Raw genomic sequence first — 22,739 nt, forward strand, 5'->3', positions numbered from 1 at the left:
CGCCAAAAGTCCCCGGGAAAAATCTGGATTTGACGCAAAGCAGCGTTTTAAGGGCAGAAATCACATTGAATGCTAAATGACAGGCCTAAAGTGCTTTAAAACATCTTGCATGTGTATACATCAATCAGGGAGTGTTATTAAGGTACTGCTTCACACTGACACACCAAACTCACCGTGTAACGCACCGCAAACAGCTGTTTGTGTAGGTTCACTGAACACAACAGGTATGCAGTGGCGGGTTCACTGAACAGGTATACAGTGGCGGGTCCACTGAACAGAACAGGTATGCAGTGGCGGGTTCACTGAACAGGTATACAGTGGCGGGTTCACTGAACACAACAGGTATGCAGTGGTGGGTTCACTGAACAGGTATGCAGTGGTGGGTTCACAGAACAGGTATGCAGTGGTGGGTTCACAGAACAGGTATGCAGCGGCGGGTTCAATGAACAGGTATGCAGTGGTGGGTTCACAGTACAGGTATGCAGTGGTGGGTTCACAGAACAGGTATGCAGCCAGGAACAAGCTAAGCCTAACTAATCTTTCCCTATGAGAGACAGTCTGCAGCAGCTCGCCCTACTCTCACTAATGCAGGCACACGAGTGACCGTAATGGCCGCCGCTGCCTGCCTTATATAAGGGGGGTGGGGCTCCAGGGGCTAGTGTAGCCTAATTGGCTACACTGGGCCTGCTGACTGTGATGTAGAGGGTCAAAGTTGACCCTCCATGGTGCATTATGGGGCGAACCGAACTTCCGCAAACGTTCGCCTGCGGGACGCGAACGCGAACCACGGAAGTTCGCATGGAACCGTTCGCAGGCGAACCGTTCGGCCCAACTCTAGTTATAGTGCTACTCAAAGGAGAAATCTGCATTTGAATGTAAGCATTTTAAACCTTACACTTTTTCCTGGTAGTTTCCCTTTAAATGCTGTTTGAGCCTATACACATTAGAATGGCCATACTAATTTTTGATCGAAAATGATCAGGCCTTCTATCAGCTTCCTCCTTTCTGAAAAAAAATCAGAGCCTTCTGGCCACTAGAGGGAGCAATGAACATAGGGATACATCCCTTCCAATATATAGAGTAGAACTGATTCCCTCTGTTGGTTGGAAGTTTTTTTCCCCAGCGCTTTTGAGTTTTTATATCCCTTCGGTGTTGACTTCCATATTTGGTAACATCAATTTAAAGGATAGATGCATTTAAACTGCACCTGAACCTTTGTTTAACTGTTCCATGTGGCTGTTAAAGAATGGCGAATAGCACCTCACCTTCAAGATCCAGGGCTTTCTCTGGTCAGCCCTGTGGTCAGTATCCTCTAATCTGAAAGAAAAATACAACCCTGTAGTCTCTCAATTAAAATAAATGGAGAGGATGCCCTCTAGTGGTTGCAGGATTCAGTTTTCTTCCCAGCAGTTCAGTTATACTGTTATAATGCACAAACCTTATTTGACTGGCATCTGTGCCTATGAAAAAATAAATACTCCATATTCACATGATCTACAATATCTTTCTCACTTTATGGCACGGCCTGAAATCAGTGGAGAAAAAATCTTAATCTTCCAGCCACTAGAGGGTGCAATGAATTTAGAAGAATTTCCATTTGATGATAATGAATAGACAACTTTTATTATGCACCTCAATGAATTTTGTCTATATATATATATATATATCTCAATAGACAACAAGCCTGTCCATTAGAGATAGTTAATGAGGTGTCAATAATTATGGCTTGCATGAAAAATTAGAAGTATGTAATTGGACAAATCAAATGCACTTCCAGCTGAAATGAAAAGACCAAATTTTAAACTGCATATAATTTGCTTTAAATTGGCATGTAAGCTAAATTATTAGCATACTCAGGTTACCCACCTCATTCTGTGTGCCCCCTGGGGGCTGTATTTTTTTCAAGGATTTAAATTTACACCTCAGTCTTTCTCTGGCAGTAGTACAGAGCAGTACACTATGCACACACAGGCACACAGAGCGACAATTGATGGTAGATCTATGACCACATCCAAGCACAGGACATTCCGGACAGGACTACCACACCAGTAGGCATATTTCCAAACACTTCAATAGATAAAACTGTTTCATTTCAAAAGGTAAGCCTTTAAAGTGAACCCGAGACAAACAATTGTATTTATCCCCCACTCCTAAAAATGACTTCTTTTTATATTTATATATATATATATATATATATATATATATATATATATATCCCATGGTTTTATTTTATATTTAAACATTTACAGAGTAGAATGAATGTTTTGTTGTCTCTGCTCAGTGGCAGCCTATTAAGTGTTCCTAATTGAAAATACAATAACTGTTGACCTTTTTCCCTGCTCTCAAAAGTTGTATTGTGGCAGAACAACTTTTATGGTTGTAATTTTCTTATCAGTGATCTCTACTATTTTGCCGACAAGGTACTGACAATACAGAAGCTGTCACTTGCATGCCTGAAAATTAACTCAAATTTAACTGCAAAACACGTAAAACAGCCTGGTTAATAATGCTTGGCACCAGGGACGGATCTAGACCAAGTTGCGCCTGGGGCAAGGTCAGGTTTTGGCGCCTAAAGGTCAGGTTTGAAACTGCCATTCCCCATCCAAATGTTGCCACCTTTTTAAGAATTCAACAAACTGCGCCTGGGGCAAGATACCCGCCTGCCCCCCCCCCCCCCCCCCAGATCTGTTCCTGCTTTGCACTGTACATACACATGTTTATCTCATCATGTCACATGTCACCTCGGGTACACTTTAAGCATGCTTCTATGTAATAAAGTATAACCTATTAATTAACCTAAAGTTTGTTCCCCTTGCAGTTGTGGTAAAAGTGGAGGACCTCTTTGAAGATATACTTTGTCCTGTTCTTTTGGTCAATAACTTTTTCCTACCCAGGCTAATGCCCAGATTCTTTCTTCCAGGTGCAGCGTCGGGTTCCGCACTCGGCAGTGAGTAGATCCCTGGAATTTCCTTGTCTTGTCCTTTCCATTCCATTTCCATGAACTCATCTGTCCCTCTTCTCACCTCCCTGCATCCTCATAGCATGCTCACTGTGGTCAGCGACTTGTTCTGTTGGTGTGTGCGCTCATAGATGTGTGTGTGACCAGCCAGTGACACTAATGAATGCTTCTGCACCAGCGAAACTAATCAGAGCTTTGTAAAACTCAAGGGAAGTTATAGATGTAGAATTTGCACAACTATTAAGCTGAGCAGGGACCGCTGTTTTGGGCTTATACTGCTATAGAAGACAAAACACATAATATTTATATTGCACTTTTCTCTTGACAGACTCAGTGCAATACACAACAATGGCACACTGATATGCGTAATCCCAGAACAATGACACACTGATATCTGTGATTTCAGAACAATGGCACACTGATATCTGTGATTTCAGAACAATGGCACACTGATATCTGTGTTCTCAGAACAATGGCACACTGATATCTGTGATCTCAGAACAATGGCACACTGATATCTGTGATCTCAGAACAATGGCACACTGATATCTGTGATCTCCGAACAATGGCACACTGATATCTGTGATCTCCAAACAATGGCACACTGATATCTGTGATCTCCGAACAATGGCACACTGTTATCTGTGATCTCAGAACAATGGCACACTGATATCTGTGATCTCCGAACAATGGCACACTGATATCTGTGATCTCCGAACAATGGCACACTGATATCTGTGATCTCCGAACAATGGCACACTGATATGATATCAGTGTGCCATTGTTCTGAGATCACAGATATCATATCTGTGATCTCAGAACAATGGCACACTGATATCTGTGATCTCAGAACAATGGCACACTGATATATGTGATCTCCGAACAATGGCACACTGATATCTGTGATCTCCGAACAATGGCACACTGATATCTGTGATCTCAAAACAATGGCACGCAGCACGCTGATATCTGTGATCTCAAAACAATGGCACACTATCTGTGATTTCAGAACAATAGTACTTTGATATCTGTGATCGCAGAACAATAGCTTGCTGATATCTGTGATCCCAGAACTATAGCATACTGATATCTGTGATTTCAGAACAATTGCACATTGATATCTGTGATCCCAGAACAATAACACACTGATATCTTAGCTCTCAAGATAATAGCACGCTGTGATCTGTGTATTCAGAACAATAGGACCTGAAAGGTATAAAGGGCTTAAAGTGTTCCTTATGCCGAAGCTCAGATACAAAATCAGATACTTTCCTTAAGAGAGAGAAGCCTGAAGATCCTATTGAGGCTTCCTTTGCTACTCCTTGTCCCCCGTTGCTGAGTGTGGCCCCCCAAGAAGATTAGCAACAATGCATTGTCGCTAATCACATCGGGGCCGCGCAGCTCCACTTCCTGGTTCAAGTGTGTGCAATAGCCCACTGAGCCCACCCGCGCATGCACAGTTGCACGGAGTCACGGGCTCCTGTGCTACTGCACATGCACGGACGGGCTTGCGCGGTCATTGTGCGCCCTTAAACCAGGAAGAGTAGTTGCGTGGCCCTGATGTGAAGGGGGGCCGAGTTTAGCAACGGGGGGCTTGTTACAACTGAGGGAAGCCTCTTAGGATCCTGAGGCTTCCCTCTCTAAATAAAAAGTAGCAGATTTTGAACCCGAGCTTCTGCTCGGGTTTGCTTTAAAGAGACCAAAAGCCCTCTATCATAAAGCAATGCTAAATGTAAATTTGCCTTCTTAAAACAGAAAAAGCATTTGCGATAATTCAGCTGTAAGTTAGCGCCTATGGTTTCCCATGATGCATCACTCCCAAATATGGAAATCGTCTCTTTATGCCCTTGAAAGCCAGGCTTCACATCCATAACTGCTGGTGTATAGTGAGCCTGTAGCTAATACCTTTTACAGAGTCACAATGGATCCAACGTGCATACAGCCTGTTTCACACTTATTGGTCCTCATCAGTGCATGTTATGGATTGGTATGGCTCTATGGGATCTCAGAACAATAGCACATGGATATCTGCACTCTCCGAACAATGGCATGCTGGTACCAAGAATCTCAGAACAACTCACGAATACTTGAGATCTCAGAAAGATGGTATGTCTCACTAGCCTCTGAGGAAGCTGTATTTAACGTGAAACGGCTGTCAGGCTGTCTTCAACCCCCGCTGCAAACCACAATGTCTGTTCAATACTGTGATTAAAGGCTCAAATGCATCTTACAGTGCCTCCGCCTGCACTGTATCTACAATATTGAATCTGCATTTCTTTGCAAGCACATCATTTCATGTAAAGATCCAGTGGGGCCAAATTGTCTTCCAGTACCATCTAGTGCCAGCCCTTTTCACACATTTTTTTTTTAACGTGGCATCCAAAATTTAGAATTGTTTGAGCTACAATACTCTGGAACACAGAACACTGGAAACCTGACATCTGAGGTATAGATATGAAAAGTATAATTATTGTAGCTAAGTGGAACACTACCAGTAGAAGCCAATTTTTTTTTTTTTAACACAAGGTAACTTCTCATCATAAAAAGCCGTGCAAGATAATAGCAGCATAAACATTTTTATTTTTCTGTGTAGCATTAATAATATTATTTATATATTTTATACATCGTTGGTTTTTATATGATTATAAGCAGAATACATATTTTAGATTGGTGTTGTTGATTTTTGTAGTCTTATTATTATTGGCTCTTCAGCGCCATCTTGTGATAGATAGAAGTAATGCATGCTTTGCAACACGAATCATAGAAAAATTAGATTTGCTTTAATTTTGAAACAGCATTGGTTAATATTTACATAGCCTTCTCCTAATACAACATTTCCCTCCTATTCCACAAGTGCTCATTTTAAATAAAAACTAGGTAATGTAACGCATATATCAAGAACATATTCGGATGTCAGACAAAATATTGAAGACTGTGTTTAGATGCAACTGTAATGGGTTTTGTAAGGTATCCACAATTATATATGTTACTATTATTATTATGCATTTAGATAACACTGATATTTTCCACAGCATTTTAGAGAGTGCGTCGAGTCATCTATGTCACTAATTGCTTCTCAGAGGAGTTCACAGTCTAATCCCTACAACTATATGAATTTCAGGCATCTAGATGGACTGAGCTTTTCTTTTCAGTAGCCAATAGAAAGCTCTTGAAGATAGCCAGTAGACATTATTTTGTGTTTGTGTTTTATTAGTCTCTGAGACAGCAAGGCCAGAGGTCACCACAGCCAGACAAGCTCATACAAGTCAACTAAGCATCGCACATGAGAGACTTGTTCATGTCAACACACCAGGTTTGTTTAGTTGAGTGATCGAGAGTTATCCCAACCTTTGTAGTGTCTGTAACTGTTGGCTTCATCCCTCTGCTGTCGCACCATCTTAGCATGTTAGATGGACTGTCAAGCTTTTGGTAGAGCTAAAGAGTCCAAAGTTGTAGGCACTCTCTGGGGTATCTCTGGGGTATCTGGCAAAGAAACTGATGCAGGCCAACCGATCCAACAAAAGGCCTTTTACCACTCCAGACCCGAATCTTTACTCTGCTGTAGGGAACAGGCCATTTTCAGGCTTTGGAGATGTGCTGTATTGTCTAATAACCACACCTTGGTTTTGTGGTCAACCTATTAAACCGATACATGTAGGATAGAAAGGGTTTCTATTAAAACTTGGTACTATACATAAAGCCTATCCATAGTGGTAGCTACGGTGAAGAAAAACGTTTTATTTGATGTAGGGATTAAAAGGGAAGAGGAACATAGTTTCGATACAACATGGACAGTTTGATTGGTTATTCACAGTGATCATGTGACTAGATACCACACCGTTGGATCGTAATCCAGCTTCCCAGCGTCTCGCTATCTGCCTGCTGTTGGTGGTATCACTTATATGGGTCAGCTGTTAATGGTGAATTACCAATAAGTTTTGGGCATTTGAACGCAGTGTGAGGGCTCAAACCCACTAGCAGCCTTTTCTAAGCGCTAGTGATTTGAGAACGCTCTTGCTAATGCAATGCTATGGGGGATTTTTATACAATCGCATTGCTCTAGTGGGATCACACCCATAGCATCACATTAGCAAGAGCTTTTCAAATCACAAAGCGCTCAGAAAAGCGCTCCAAGTGGGTTCCAGGCCTAACAGCCACAGCATAAGCCCATGTATTTAACATATAACTGAAATGTAATTTTGTAGTTCCTGCTTGCATGCTTATGGTGGCCACTAATGATCCAATCTTTTTTGCCCGATCTTACCAAATCTATGTAATAGAAGGGTAAGCTGAGTGAATATATTGAGTTAATACTATAGGTAATCTTTTATATTACACAGAAATGGTAAAATTAGACAAAAAGATTGGCTCATTAGTGGCCACCATAAGCATTTAAGCACAAGCTAGAAAATTACATTTCAGTTCATGTATATGTAAAATACTCTTGCACCTTAATACAAAATTTGTTAACATTCAAAAATAAGATGTCTGCCTGCAACTCCTGTTTTGAACCCTTGTTAGAAATTAAATACACTTATGAGTTGTCCTGAGCTGTACTTAGTAGCTAATTATCAGGAAAGATGCAAGGTTTTTCTATATCAGGAAAGAGCCATGAAGTGTAGCTTTTGTGCTCATGGAAGAGATAAGTATTGACGTAGTAATACTTACCTCCATTTTGATAGTCTAGAAAACGACTTATTTGATGTTGGAATCCTAGCTGTGACAAACCTGGTTCAACTCTGTACACCCTTAGGGCCCTTTTCCACTAGCAGTCGCTAGCGTTCGCGCTGAACGCTAGCGATTGCTGAATCGCAATTCCGCCGTTTTCCCGACGTTTGCGGCCGCGATTTTGCTATGCTATGCACCGCATAGCAAAATCGCGGCAAAAGTCGCTCCGCGGCGCGATCGCGATCAAGTAAAAAACGAATCGCGGTAGTGGAAATGACCTACCGCGATTCCTATGTTAAAAAGCAAACCGTAGCGATTGTAAAATCGCTAGCGGTTTGCGGTTTTGCGATTCAGCCAGCGCAAACGCGCTGGTGGAAAAGGGCCCTTAGGGCTGTTTCACCCTGGGAAGGGGATCTGGGCCATGCTTGCCGATCACCAGCAAGGCTGTTTTTAAGCATAGGCAAACCAAACACAGGCCTGGGGTGACACCAGCAATAGGGAGCACCACAGAGCTATTTTTAACATTCATTTTAGGAAATGTATATATCACTGGTTGTTTGATTAAGACAGTAATAGGTGATGTTTTTAACACCTAAATAGGCACTGCTGACTAGCATAACAAAGGAGATGAGAGCAGCTTAATAATGAAATGGCAGGCTCTATTAATTGTTGGTTTGTATTGATTGTTTCAGATCTTTTACAGGAAAATGTATTGCACTGTAAAGACTCACGCTGTACAAAAACAGTTGTGTGTATATATATTTTTTATCTATACAGTGGTTACACAGCCCTTATAACAAATTATAAGAAGTGTTTGTTATGTGGATTCCATGATTTTGGCCCTGTGAGGTGTATCTTATCAATTTGATATTAGTGCCCACATAACTAATTAATGTAAGCTATGATCTTTCTATTCACAAAGTTGTCTCCTGCTCACTTTGTTGCGTAACCTTGTCTATGTTGAATCCATTCTGCACATGCTGACCCAAGCGACCAGCACAACAGTAAAGTAGCTATTGGACTTCTTGAGTAACTTTTGTGTTGGGTTATTTAAATAGATTAAAATCCTAAATGAACCAAACAGCCTGAAAATTAGCGTCAGGGGCTCCAGGCCACGTTACGCTAAGCAGGACAAATGGCTGCTTTCACCCAACCCCACCTTTCTGATGGAGTAATTATTTCAAAGACTTCTCCATGCATCAAAGTGCTGTACGATTGCCAAACAGTCCGGAAGTTTGGTTGGTTCAGGCGGTGCAGGTTTAGTGCTCGCCTCGCCCGCGCACAAGTAAATTACAAAGTAATACATCACAGGGTGAAAAGGGCTGCTGCAAGGTTGAGTCATAAATGCATGGCGTTTCAGCAGCATGCCAAGACACGAACAGTATTTAAAGTCTACAAAAAAAGCTTAGAACCTCTAGCAGCTTAATGCTATGCCTAATCTAAATCCAGATTTACAGCCATAGTTAAAGTGAACTTTTGTCCGAACCCTGTGAAGTAAGGCAATCCAGTCAAAACATTATATGGGCTGATATCTTATAGTCGTTGCATGACTGGCTTCCATGTCATTTGTCTGTTCTAAAAGTGCCTTTTTTATGTGTAAAGAGAGACATTAGCCCAAGTTGTAAATTGTGCACGCCCCTTCCTCCTTAAAGCAGATCTGAACTCAGAACTTCCTCTCTGTTCCAAAAGATAAGCACCAGCATAACCTTTAATGAAAGGATCTGCTTCCTGCGCTAAGCAGAGCATATACAGTAAAATGTTCCGAATGGGTACATTTTTTAAACAAGTATTAATCGGTCCTTACAGAACAATAAATCTGCAGTGTGTCTACTTCCTGCTTTCATAGAAGCAGACAAAGGGTTAACATCCTGTTTAAAGGGAGGTAGTGGTAGACTTACCTCTTGGTAGTTCAGACACAATGGGTCTACTGTCTAAAAACAGCTTTATTTTTACATAAACTACTTCATATGCATTGCATTTCGCGGGACTACCCACTTCCTCAGGCAAACTATTCTGAACTTGCAAAATATTCTCAACTGCTGAGCGCACTAAAAGCCATTACCTATGAACCGGCGCACTCCATACTCTCCTCCTCCATCTCCAGACGCTGTTGTGCAGCTCTATATGTTCCGAGTTCTTATTCCTTCCTGCTTTACTGGTGCCCTCTCAATGCATGACCTGACAACACACTTGCACTGGAGCCACGCAATAAGAGGGCATCGGTTAAGCAGGAAGGGCAGAGGCCTCGTATGACTGGCAGTGTATAGAGCTGCATTACAGCGACTGAATTTGGAGAAGGAGATGGTGTAGCACATCGGCTGATAGGTAATGGCTCTGCAGTTAAGGACTCTGCTGCTGGGATTGTGGCATGGCCGTACATTTGGACCATAAGATACACTGACCCTTGAAATTAGACCAATCAAAATCAACAGGAAGTCATTTTGATTGGCTCAGTTTCAAGCTGCATACAATTTGGATGACTGAATTATTTGCATCCCATTAACCATTTTGTCTCATTGGTTTATTTTCACTTTAATTCCTGACTAATGCTTAACCCTAACCTTCCCCCAAACAAGTCCTTCCTTACGCCTAACCCTGACTGCACCCCAAACATACAGTTGTTCCTTACATCAAACTCTAACCGCTTAACCCTAACTGGCACATATAATAGTCTAGTACCCAACACTAACCTCTACCCCCACTTTCTGTGCCTGTAATGAGTGTTGGTGTGTATTTTAGTCCATTATTGGAGCTCTGCACATCTTATGCTATTAAAACATTCAGGTATGAGTTTTTGAAAGCGCTGCCATTCCTTTTGCTGTATGAACATGAACATTTTCTGCTGACTATATTTTTACAAAATTGCTTGTGTCCAACTAGTATTCTAATGGTATCCAAAGTGGTATACTTTTACGAATAGCAGCACCCAGATCCTTATTATCTTTTATTTATTTTGAAATGTCAACATATAACAAAGCGCTGATTGACAGGGGAGCTGTTCACCTGCTTTGATAACAGTTAGCCTGCCCAGTAGTGACTTAACGTCTATAGTGGTATATCTGATTAGCACAATGTGGTCAGTGCTGTTAGTATGCTATTTGAAGGACGACTATCACAAAAATCTTAAAATGTAAAATACATGTAAACACGTACAAATAAGAAGTATGTTTCTTCCAGAGTAAAATGAGCCATAAATTACTTCTCTCCTATGTTGCTGTCACTTACAGCAGGTAGTAGAAATCTGACATTACCAACAGGTTTTGGTCTTGGTAGAAATATACTTCTTATTTGTATGTGTTTACATGTAATTTAAAATTTTCAATTTTTGCGATAGTGGTTCTTTAAGCTGGTCATCATGAGCCCAAAAACCTGTCCCTGAACTTCTCTATCTCTGCTCAGTTTTTTTTGTCAAAGAAGTAGCTTAATACATGGATGTACACCCTGAAACATGTATGCGGAGTTTTTTTTATTTTTCCGCTTGTTGAGCCTATTTGGCAGAAATACTGTGTAGTGGAAATAGTAGATCTTGCATAGGACCCAAACTAGGAACTTTCCTCTTTGGTTGTAAATACTTAATGGTGTGCATTTCTTGGCATTTTGGTCATCAGTGGATGCAGAACTTCACACTTCAGATCCAATTCGTGTCCTGACTGGAGAGCATAAAGCAGGTATTCTAAATCATAGAAGGTAGAGCCTAACGTAGCGTAGCTCTTCCAGATGGCTATGATTCCTTGTAGCATCTACTGCTAGTAGTAGCCTTCAACAAGACAAGCTTGAGTTGCTACAAATAGATGAAGAACTGCACTTAGAACTCTACAGAACTCCCTTAAAGGACAAATGAGACGAAGAAATAAATCTATCTTTACTTACCCGGGACTTCTTCCAGTCACTGGAAGTCATGTGTGTTTCTTCCCGCAGCTCCAGTCTTCTCCGGGTCCCGCTAGTGGCTTCTGCAGTGTCACCTACCTCAATGGGTCCGTGTCTTCTCCACATGCATGGGCATGCGCCCAGGCAGTACAAGCGCGCCCACGTCACCGGGAGCATACTGCACCTGCATAGTAGTACTGGGCACGCACAGTACGCTCCCGGTGACATTGGCGTGCTCTCGTGTACATGCGCAGAAGGCGCCAACCCATTGGGGGTTGGCAATACTGCAGAAACTGCCAACGGGACATGGAGAAGACCGGAGCTGTGGTGAGGGACACACTTGACTTTGAGGGGTTGAAAGAAGCCCCAGGTAGGTAAAGATAGATTTATTTCTTTGCTTCGTATGTTCTTTTAAAGCATATGGACAGTTTCTGAGATCTACAAGTTTCTACATCTAAGATTTTTTTTCAAAATATGATTTCAGAGACTTTTTATCTGTAAAGGACAATCAAAAAAGATACAAATAAAACAATTACTAACAAATTGGAAAATCTATGAAATATATTATGTAGTGGAAACTGTGTACATCTTGAATAGAAACCAATAAGCATTGCTCTCTGCACTTAGATTAGAACTAATATTTAATATTTTCACGCTCTGGTTCTCAGTACATCCAGATCATCACACATCACATCTAACTCATGTCCCGGAGACAGAGCAGAAAGCGGGTAATCCAATCAGTAGATGGTAGAATGTAATCAAGGACATCATATGGTCATTATATTCCAGTAGAATCTAACTTAGGACATTACATTCTGTCCAACAGTGGACCCACATCGTCATACCTCTTATCTATCTCATGTGATGGAGACAGAACAGAGAGCAGGTAATCCAAGCAGTAGGTGGTAGAGTGTAATGAAATACATCTTATAGTCATTATATTCCAGTAGAGTCTAACTTAGGACATTACATTCTGTCCAACAGTGGACCCACATCGTCATACCTCACATCTAAGTCATGTCCTGGAGACCGAGCAGAGAGCAGGTAATCCAAGCAGTAGATGGTAGAATGTAATGAAGAACATTATTTTATAGTAAGGCTATTCCAGTAGAGTCTAACTTAGGACATTACATTCTGTCCAACAGTGGACCCACATCGTCATACGTCTCATCTAACTCATGTCCCGGAGACAGAACAGAGAGCAGGTAATCCAAGCAGTAGATGGTAGAATGTAATGTAGAACATTATTTTATAATAAGGATATTCCAGTAGAGTCTAATTTAGGACATTACATTCTGTCCAACAGTGAATCCACATCGTCATAACTCACATCTAAGTCATGTCCCGGAGACAAAGCAGAGAGCAGGTAATCCAAGCAGTAGATGGTAGAATGTAATGAAGGACATTATTTTATGGTCAGGCTATTCCAGTAGAGTCTAACTTAGGACGTTACATTCTATCCAACAGTGGACCCACATCGTCATACCTCACATCTAACTCATGTCCCGGAGACAGAACAGAGAGCAGGTAATCCAAGCAGTAGATGGTAGAATGTAATGAAGGACATTATTTTATGGTCAGGATATTCCAGTAACTTAGGACATTACATTCTGTCCAACAGTGGATCCACATCGTCATACGTCACATCTAACTCATGTCCCGGAGACAGAGCAGAGAGCAGGTAATCCAAGCAGTAGATGGTAGAATGTAATGAAGGTCATTATTTTATGGTCAGGATATTCCAGTAGAGTCTAACTTAGGACATTCCATTCCATCCAACAGTGGATCCACATCGTCATACCTCACATCTAACTCATGTCCCGGAGACAGAGCAGAGAGCAGGTAATCCAAGCAGTAGATGGTAGAATGTAATGAAGGACATCGTATGGTCATTATATTCCAGTAGAATCTAACTTAGGACATTACATTCTGTCCAACAGTGGACCCACATCGTCATACCTCACATCTAAGTCATATCCTGGAGACAGAGCAGAGAGCAGGTAATCCAAGCAGTAGATGGTAGAATGTAATGAAGGACATTCTTTTATGGTCAGGATATTCCAGTAGAGTCTAACTTAGGACATTACGTTCTATCCAACAGTGGACCCACTTCGTCATACCTCACATCTAAGTCATGTCCCGGAGACAGAGCAGAGAGCAGGTAATCCAAGCAGTAGATAGTAGAATGTAATGAAGGACATTATTTTATGGTCAGGATATTCCAGTAGAGTCTAACTTAGGACATTACATTCTGTCCAACAGTGGATCCACATCGTCATACCTCACATCTAAGTCATGTCCTGGAGACAGAGCAGAGAGCAGGTAATACAAGCAGTAGATGGTAGAATGTAATGAAGAACATTATTTTATAGTCAGGATATTCCAGTAGAGTCTAACTTAGGACATTCCATTCCATCCAACAGTGGACCCACATCGTCATACCTCACATCTAACTCATGTCTCGGAGACAGAACAGAGAGCAGGTAATCCAAGCAGTAGATGGTAGAATGTAATGAAGGACATCGTATGGTCATTATATACCAGTAGAATCTAACTTAGGACATTACATTCTGTCCAACAGTGGACCCACATCGTCATACCTCACATCTAAGTCATATCCTGGAGACAGAGCAGAGAGCAGGTAATCCAAGCAGTAGATGGTAGAATGTAATGCAGGACATTATTTATGGTCATTATACTCCAGTAGAGTCTAACTTAGGACATTACATTCTGCCCAACAGTGGACCCACATCGTCATACGTCACATCTATCTCATGTCCCGGAGACAGAGCAGAAAGCAGGTAATCAAAGCAGTAGATGGTAGCATGTAACCAAAGAAATACATATTGGTCATTATAAGGGATGGTCAATGAGCTTTTTACCTTATTAAGCAGCTAATTGATAACCTTGCCTTTGCCGGCCAGCATTAGCAGATTTTTTTTTAGTTTTGGAAGTGCAATAAATTGTGTAAACAAGTTAGAAAAGTTCCCACTGTATCCAGTGGGGAAGCAGATTACTTTCTCTTCTTTATTTGCTCAATAATTAATTAAGCGTCAGTCTGATCATTTGTACTGCAGCCAGCAATAAAATCAGTTAGCTTTAGTGAGGTGTAAATATGCATTGAAATGACATCAAAGCAGTCTTATAGTGTTTTGTATTCATTTGTTACTGTGTTTAATGCATTAGGGCAAAAATGTAATATTGTGTAATCCCACTTTAAGATAGCCACACAATAATAGATTGCTACTTCTTGAGACAAAACAATCTATCCCTCTCCAATCACAATCTGATCAGGGAGGCATCAATTGCATAGTGCATATGTTGATTTTGAATAGATTTCAGCAGTAAATCAATTGAAGATTGATTGATCCACAGTGGTGCACTGCTTGAGGCAGTGCAACGCTATGGGCCATGGAACTACCGCAGCTCCTGCCTGCCCCCAATCAATGGAGATTTTCAGTTAAAGCGGATCCGAGATGAAAAATGAACTATAACAATTAACTTGTCTATATATCTTATCTAAAGTTTAGATGGTTTACACAGCAAATCTAGCTGCAAACAGATTTAATAGAAAATGATTATTTCTTCCTGTGATACAATGACAGCAGCCATGTTGTTTGTAAACATTACACAGAGGGCAGGCCTATCTGCACCATCAGCACTCAGACTGTGAAAAAAAAACCTAATCCCCCCTCCTCCCTCCTCCCTTCTGCCTCTGAAATCAATGGCTAGTAATACCTCCTCCTTCCCCCGCCCAGACTGAGCTCTCTAAAAACCTGTGGGCGTGGTTTATTTAGTTTATAGGGAATTAGAGTATTAAAACAAAAACACAAAAGTATTTGTTTTGAGGAATGCCCTATAAACAATAGGAAAGGAACACAATAATGCAATGAGTAAGGCTGGTTTCACAGTGGGACGTTACAGGCGGACGTTAGAGCAGCCTGTAACGCAGCCCACCGCACAGTAATGAAAAATCAATGGGGCTGTTCACAGTGCGGACGTTGCGTTACATTGTAACGCTGCGTCACAAGACAACGTACTGCATGCAGTACTTTGGACGCGGCTGAGCCGCGTTAGACTGCTTGCACATGCTCAGTAATGTTGGGGAGGAGCGGAGAGCGGCCAGGCACATGGCTAATTAATATGCACTGCACGTTATGACGTGCAGTGTTTACTTCCTGGAGCAGCCGCTCTGTGCGGCGATTGGCCGGCGGGACCACGTGATGCCGCATGCGCACAAGAGTGCGCATCACGGCATCACTGACGCCAGAGTGAGCTGCACAACGCGGCTCACTCTGACGTCCAGATCCAGCACCACCAGGCGTTCCGTTAGGGGGACGTTATGCGACCTTAACGCCCCCTCTAACGCAACGTCCTGGTGTGAAATTAGCCTAAAAGTTCACCTCGGATCCACTTTAAGATCGATAACATTTTTGAACGATCAGAAATGTCGGGGCATAGATTTCTGGCAAATTAGATCAGAGTGATAGAATCTGCCAGGAATCCAACTGGAACATCGATAAGGATGTGGCTACCTTTACTCATTTCCCAGAGCAGAAAGAAGGTAATCTAATTAGTAGATATAAAATGTAGCCAAAAACATCATTATTAACCTATTTTGGTTCCTGGACGTAGTTTCTACGTCCAGGAACCATGCGCGTTACCTCACGCTCCCGCGGCCGATCGCGCGCGTGCACGCGCACTCCCGCCCGCGGATTCGGTAGCCAGGGAATCAATGTATCGGGCTATGGTGCCCGATCATTGATTCCTCTCCCCCGCTGAAAAAGCGACAGCTTCTCTCGGAAGCAGCGCCTTTTCTGGCCGTTCCCTTCTCGATGCGTCACTGTAAGCGTATGTTACGCTTAGAGTGACATCATGTAAACAAACTCATCTTGTGGCCAAAAAGTAATACTACACCTGTAAAAAAAATTTTTTTAAATTAACACACATTTACATTATAAATCTATTGTTTACCTCCCACCCTCCCAAAACTACCCAAATAAAATGTTTACTATAAAAAAAAAAAAAAACATTACAATAAAAAAAAACAACATGTAAATATTTACCTAAGGGTCTAAACTTTTTAAATATCAATGTAACGATGAAATATTTCTATATTTTTTTTATTTTAAACGTTTAAATAGTGATAGATGCAAAACGGAAAAAATGCACCTTTATTTCCAAATAAAATATTGTCGCCATACATTGTGATAGGGACATAATTTTAACGGTGTAATAACCGGGACATATGGGCAAATATAATACATGAGTTTTAATTATGGAGGCATGTATTATTTTAAAACTATAATGGCGGAAATAATGAATTTTTTCCGTTTTTTCTTATTCTTCCTGTTAAAATGCATTTACAGTAAAGTGGCTCTTAGCAAAATGTACCCCCCAAAGAAAGCCTAATTGGTGGCGGAAAAAACAAGATATAGATCAGTGCATTGTGATAAGTAGTGATAAAGTTATAGGCTAATGAATGGGAGGTGAACATTTCTCACGTGAAAACGACGGAACCTGAATGGGTTAAATTCAAGGGCTTAACTACAGGGGAGCAGCTCCACAAGGGGGCCCAGAGCTATAAGGGGGCCCCAACTACGAACCTTCACTCTCTTCAATAAAGGGGTCCATCCTTCAGATCAGGTGTTTTTGTGGCTTTACTTGTTAATTGTGTGACGATCCAATCCTGATGGTCACACATGTTTTATGATCCTTGTAAGATGAGTCCCCAGGTTGTGAGGGTCACAAGGCGAAGCAGGTGGTTTTGGTGCACGGCGCTCATCGCCACACGCGCCACGCACCGAGACTAGGCAGGTCCAGAGTGGGGCACCAAAGGGTAATTAGGCGTATCTGGCAATTGCCGCACCCCGAATGACTCCTCCCTCCGAGTTGCTATGACTCAGATGGGGAATAGTAGTTAACGCCGCCGGGGATTTGAGTAGCAGCAGGGTTAGCCGTCATTCAGCTCACCCTGTGACCAACTCACCGGCGGCATACACATACCTATGTTCACAAGGGGGAGGCAAGGAAAAGGGTGTGAAGATTGGGGGGCCCAATCAAAGTTTTGCTGGGGGGGCTCAATGATTTATAGTTACGCCCCTGATTCCAGTCATTATATGTTGTTAAAATCTAACTAAAAACATTACATTCTGCCCACCAGTGGATCAACATCATCATACATCACATCTTACGCATGTGCTAAAGGCCGAGCATAAAGCAGGTATTCTATGCAGTAGGTGGTAGAGTTTGACCTAGAGTAGTTGACCTAGATTCGGATGACTGTTTGTAGCACCTACTTCTAGTAGAATCCAACAAGTCGAACTACAGTTACCAGAAAGATGAACATCTTCACTCAGAATCCCACAGTGCTTTAAATGGATCTTGAAGTGAGAGGAATACAGTGGCTGCCTGTCTGCCTGCATCAGGGAGAGCGATCTGGTTTGGTCTGTGTGTGGGCGATGAATAGTGTAGGATAGTGGCGTACCTAGGGCCTTTGGCACCCGGTGCTGGGTATTAAAAGACACCCCCCCCCCAAAAAAAAATGGGCGTGGCCACAACTTGCGGCGTGCTTCGCGGCAAAAATGGGCGTGGTCATGACCGGATGAGGGCGGAGCTAACTGTAAATTAACGTATTAGCTAGTATAGTTGCCCCAGTATAGCTAGTATAGTTGCCCCCAGTATAGCTGCCCCCAGTGAAGCTAATATAGTTGCCCCCAGTGAAACTAGTTACCCCAAAGAAGTTAGTATAGTTGCCCCCAGTATAGCTAGTATAGTTACCCCCAGTATAGCTAGTATAGCTGCCCCCAGTATAGCTAGTTTAGTTGCCCCCCAGTATAGCTAGTTTAGTTGCCCCCAGTATAGCTGGTATAATAATAATAATAGTTGCCCCCAGTATAGCTGGCCTGGTATAGTTGCCCCCAGTATAGCTAGTTAGTTGCCCCCAGTATAGCTAGTTTAGTTGCCCCCAGTATAGCTAGTATAGCTGCCCCAAGTATAGCTGCCCCCAGTATAGCTGGTATAGTTGCCTCCAGTATAGCTGGTATAGTTGCCCCCAGTATAGCTAGTTTAGTTGCCCCCAGTATAGCTAGTTTAGTTGCCCCCAGTATAGTTGCCCCCAGTATAGCTGGTATAGTTGCCCCCAGTATAGATGCCCCAGGAGGGGGAAGCAGCGCTAGAAGGAGGGGCAGTGGCGGCAGCGGTGGGGAGGGGGAAAATATCCCCCCCCCTCCCTCACCTGGGACCCCTCCTTCTGCCTCTCTACCCCTCCATAGAGTAGCGATGGCAACTGCGGGCTCGGCAGAATTACTCACCACGCCACGTTCCAAGCGCCAACAGCGTCATGTCGTCACAGATCTCCGCCTTCAATGCCGCCCACTGTGCTTCCGCTAATCAGGAAGCACAGTGGGCGGCTTTGAAGGCGGAGATCTGTGACGACATGACGCTGCCGGCGCTTGGAACGCGGAAGTGGTGAGTAATTCTGTGCATGTCTCCCCGCCGCCGAGCCCGCAGTTGCCACCGCTACTCTATGGAGGGGGAGAGAGGCAGAAGGAGGGGTCCCAGGTGAGGGAGGGGGGATATTTCCCCCCTCCCCACCACTGCCGCCACTGCCCCTCCTTCTAGCGCTGCTTCCCCCCTCCTGCTCTGCTGCTGTGGGGGGGTCGTGGCGACACCCCCCTAGCAGCCTGTCACCCGGTGCGCCACGCCCCCCTGCGCACTACAGTAGGAACGCCACTGGTGTAGGATGAGTGGCTGATGGTGCAGCTCTACAGACTCCACTGTGCAGTGGCTGGAATATCTGAAAAAGACAAGAGGGGGGAAAGAGCACACCAAAAGGGATGAAAAGAAAGCTGGCCAGCCGGCCAAGGAATAATCTCACCTAATAGAGATGCTGATGCACCTGTATTATCAGCTTTCAGGCTTGAGTCCCACTTTAGCCGGGGACCAGGCTTGCGATCAGGTCATCTTCCAGTGGTTCGGGGTGATCGGTTTTTTAAAGGATTCCAGGCAGAGTTTCTTTATGCCGCTTTAGCTGCGCGTGTCAGTGTTCGGCAATGATAACCTGAACAGTGGGACACGCTGCGGCGGGGGAGTTTTCTTCCAGGTCCCGTGTAACTTTTCTTCATTAATGGGTTGCTTTTACACATGGGACCTCTGTGCCTTGTCCTGTACACACTGCCTCTCAACACATTTTCTGCTGCTCCCTTCTCCTTTTCCTCTCGATCTTTCTCAGCATCAGGGTCTTCTCCAATTAGTTAATTTTTTTTACTGTACAATACTGTTAAAGTGAACCAGAGACGAAGCACCCTCATGTATTTTACCATATACTGTATATCAGTGGGGACATTAGAGAAAACGCCTACCCTGCTCTCCGTTTCATCCTAACTGCTAAAAGTGTCTGTTATCAGCTGTGATAAGAATCCCGGACTGAGCATTCAGTCTGGCTTTGCAGGGAATAATTATAGCTGAGTCATTATAGCAGAGCCACAAGGGGGCAGGCTTGGGCTTGAAAAGACACCAGAGAAGACAGACTCAGCTATAATCATTTCGTAGCAAAGCCAGACTGAATGCTCAGTCAGGGTTTCTTATCAGAGGTGATAACAGTCAGATTAAACAGAGAACAATGAAACAAAGAGCAGATTAGGTGTTTACTGTCATGTTCCCACTGATTTATAAGGTAAAATACAAGAGGGTGCTTCATCTCTGGTTCTCTTTAAACAGAATCTGGAGGCATCAGACAACTAAAAAAGTTAATACCAAAAGAGACGGAAGCCTCTGGACAATCCGCGTTGTCCTCTGGTAGTCCGCTGTTGCCAAGAACTCTCCTCTTCTGGCACGAGCATGGCTGTGCTGCACCTGTTCACACACGGACGGCTCTGGCTCACTGCGGAGAGGCAGCCTTACTCACTTAGGCATAGTATGGCTGCACTCATGCTTTCTGACAAGCCCTTGTCGGTAATCTTTGGGGAGTCCGGGCTTGGCAACAGGGGACTGGAGGACGATGTGGGGACCCTCTACGGGATCCAGAGGATTTCCTAATCTTAGGTAACTATTTATTTTTGTACCTGGGGTTCTCCTCGGGTACACTTCAAATAGGAGACAAAATAAGCGAAAAATTATGCAACTCAGTAATCATTTGGAAAATGTGTATATAAACTGAGAGACATACAATGTAAAAGGAAATAATTAAGATGATTGCTGATATATAGCAAAATATGCGTATAATTCAACCAATCAGCCTTTGCCTTTGTTGTTGCACATCACACTCAGATTGCACCTAATAGTTTTTATTTTTTCACACTCTGGTCATCAGTGCATTCTGATCGTCACACGTCACATCTTACTCTTTTCCCGGAGACACAGCGCAAAGCAGGTACTTTTGGAAGTAGATAGTAGAGTCTAATATAGCATAGATTGTCACATATCCATCCTTCTAGAGCAGGTGTGTCAAACTCAAATACAAAGTGGGCTGATATTAAGCTCTGGGACCAAGTCGCGGGCCAACCTCAATGTCTAGCGGCCATATCCCTCCCTTATAAAGTTGTCTGGTGTCTCATAGTCCCCTCCTTCCCCTATAGAGTTCTCTGGTGTCTAGAGGCCCTCCTCCCTCCCCTATATAGTGTCCTGGTGTTTAGTGGTCCTCCCTTCCTCATCTATACAATTCCCTGGTGTTTAGTTGTTCTTTCTCCCTCCTAGTTTCCTAGTGTCTAGTGGCCCCTCCTTTCCTTCCATAGTTCCCTGGTGTCTAGTGGCCTCCTTTCCTCTCCAATACAGTTTCCTGGTGTCTAGTGCTTTCCCCCTCCCCATATTGCTTCCCTGGTGATCTAGGGCATACCCTCCATTATAGCTTTTCTGGTGGTCTAGAGTGGGCCAAACATAATGTAAAGTGTGAAAACCACCTGAGGGCCAAATCTGATGGCTCCAAGGGCCAGATTTGGCCCAGGGGCCAGAGTTTGACATGTATGTTCTAGAGAGAGCAAATGAAGAATAACTTTGCATACAATCCTGTAGAACTCCTTTGAACAGACCCCATAGTAGGCTATTGCATACCTAATAGGTGCTACACCAACAAGCATACTATATGTAGCCTCAATACCTTAGCACTGCCCTTTACTTTAACTGGTAAATGTCTATAGGTAGATGAGAATCTATGTACTGGTTGAGCTTCTAAGCCTCTCCCCCCTAACAACCCTGAATACGAATCTGGTCTCAGAAGTTTTGCAGAGGTCAGGCTATGATGACACAAAGGTGCAGATATTTTTTTGCATAAATCTGCCAAAAAGTAGGCAAAAGGGTTTTATCAAAATTATTTTGAGGAATTTTTTTGCTTACTGGTGGCTTAAAGTGAATCTGAAATGAAAATAAACTTATGATATTATGATCTGTATGTGTAGTACAGCTAAGAAATAGAACGTTAGTAGCAAAGAAAAGAGTCTCATATTGTTTCCAGTACAGGAAGAGTTGATATCTATGCCAAAGAGCTTCTCCAAGCTCTCCGACCAAGCTTGCTGTTGTCTGAAGCACTTATCCCAACATGTCTCTCACTGTTTCTTGTTTGTTTAGGGTTTTACTGCAGGAAAGTTCAAAGGGTCATTAGCTCTGCTCTGTTTCATAGTTTAAAATACAGAGTGTAGTGTGTAAACTGCAAATATTAGAGAATGATGCAATGTTATAAAAAAAAAAGCTATAAAACTGAAAATAAAAATATGAGACGCTTTTCTTTGCTACTAATGTTTTATGAATTATCCGTACTACACATACAATTCATTATATCATAAGTTTTTCTTTTGCTTTAGTATCACTTTAACCACTTGAGGACTGCAGTGGAAAACCACCTAAAGACCAGAGCAATTTTAAGTAAATGGGACACTGCAGATTTAAGGCAGAGCTGCAGGCCTGTACAACTCAGCGCACAAGTGATCCCCCCCCCCATTTTCTCCCCACCAACAGAGCTCTCTTTTGGTGGGGTCTGATCACCCCCCAGACATTTTGTTTATTTATTTACCAATGTTTATTTGTTTTTTAATAAAAAATTGCTGTTTTTTTTTTAAATATGTATATATACCCCCCTCCCTCCCTCCCCCCGCCAGCCAATCAGTGTGATCGTCTGTCATAGGCTTCAGCCTATGACAGCGGATCACTCTCGCAGTCACAGAGGGGACACAGCCGAGTCACACGGCTGTCCCCAGTACAGCGCTGCTGCTGATCGCAGCGCTGTACAATGGGTAAAGACGGCGGTTTCACC

At 42.9% G+C, this 22,739-nt stretch overlaps 1 protein-coding gene across 35 annotated transcripts in view; it reads left to right on the forward strand.

Moving 5' to 3' along the window:
* The window catches only part of NTNG2 (netrin G2), a 293,725-nt gene that overhangs the window by 215,794 nt on the left and 55,192 nt on the right, over window positions 1–22,739 (forward strand). For 13 of the 35 annotated variants that reach the window (XM_068248880.1, XM_068248879.1, XM_068248878.1 and 10 more), the window contains 19 exons: window positions 2,921–2,947; window positions 6,174–6,272; window positions 11,236–11,295; window positions 12,163–12,222; window positions 12,321–12,380; window positions 12,479–12,538; window positions 12,640–12,699; window positions 12,801–12,860; window positions 12,962–13,021; window positions 13,116–13,175; window positions 13,277–13,336; window positions 13,435–13,494; window positions 13,596–13,655; window positions 13,757–13,816; window positions 13,918–13,977; window positions 14,076–14,135; window positions 14,236–14,295; window positions 17,658–17,717; window positions 20,808–20,867. In XM_068248880.1, coding sequence (XP_068104981.1) covers window positions 2,921–2,947; window positions 6,174–6,272; window positions 11,236–11,295; window positions 12,163–12,222; window positions 12,321–12,380; window positions 12,479–12,538; window positions 12,640–12,699; window positions 12,801–12,860; window positions 12,962–13,021; window positions 13,116–13,175; window positions 13,277–13,336; window positions 13,435–13,494; window positions 13,596–13,655; window positions 13,757–13,816; window positions 13,918–13,977; window positions 14,076–14,135; window positions 14,236–14,295; window positions 17,658–17,717; window positions 20,808–20,867 — 1,146 coding nt within the window. The remainder of the gene's footprint in view (window positions 1–2,920; window positions 2,948–6,173; window positions 6,273–11,235; window positions 11,296–12,162; window positions 12,223–12,320; window positions 12,381–12,478; window positions 12,539–12,639; window positions 12,700–12,800; window positions 12,861–12,961; window positions 13,022–13,115; window positions 13,176–13,276; window positions 13,337–13,434; window positions 13,495–13,595; window positions 13,656–13,756; window positions 13,817–13,917; window positions 13,978–14,075; window positions 14,136–14,235; window positions 14,296–17,657; window positions 17,718–20,807; window positions 20,868–22,739) is intronic. The other 22 variants (XM_068248883.1, XM_068248892.1, XM_068248907.1 and 19 more) reach the window with 18 other exon arrangements.

Source organism: Hyperolius riggenbachi, chromosome 8, assembly GCF_040937935.1.
Source record: "Hyperolius riggenbachi isolate aHypRig1 chromosome 8, aHypRig1.pri, whole genome shotgun sequence".
NCBI lineage: Eukaryota > Metazoa > Chordata > Amphibia > Anura > Hyperoliidae > Hyperolius > Hyperolius riggenbachi.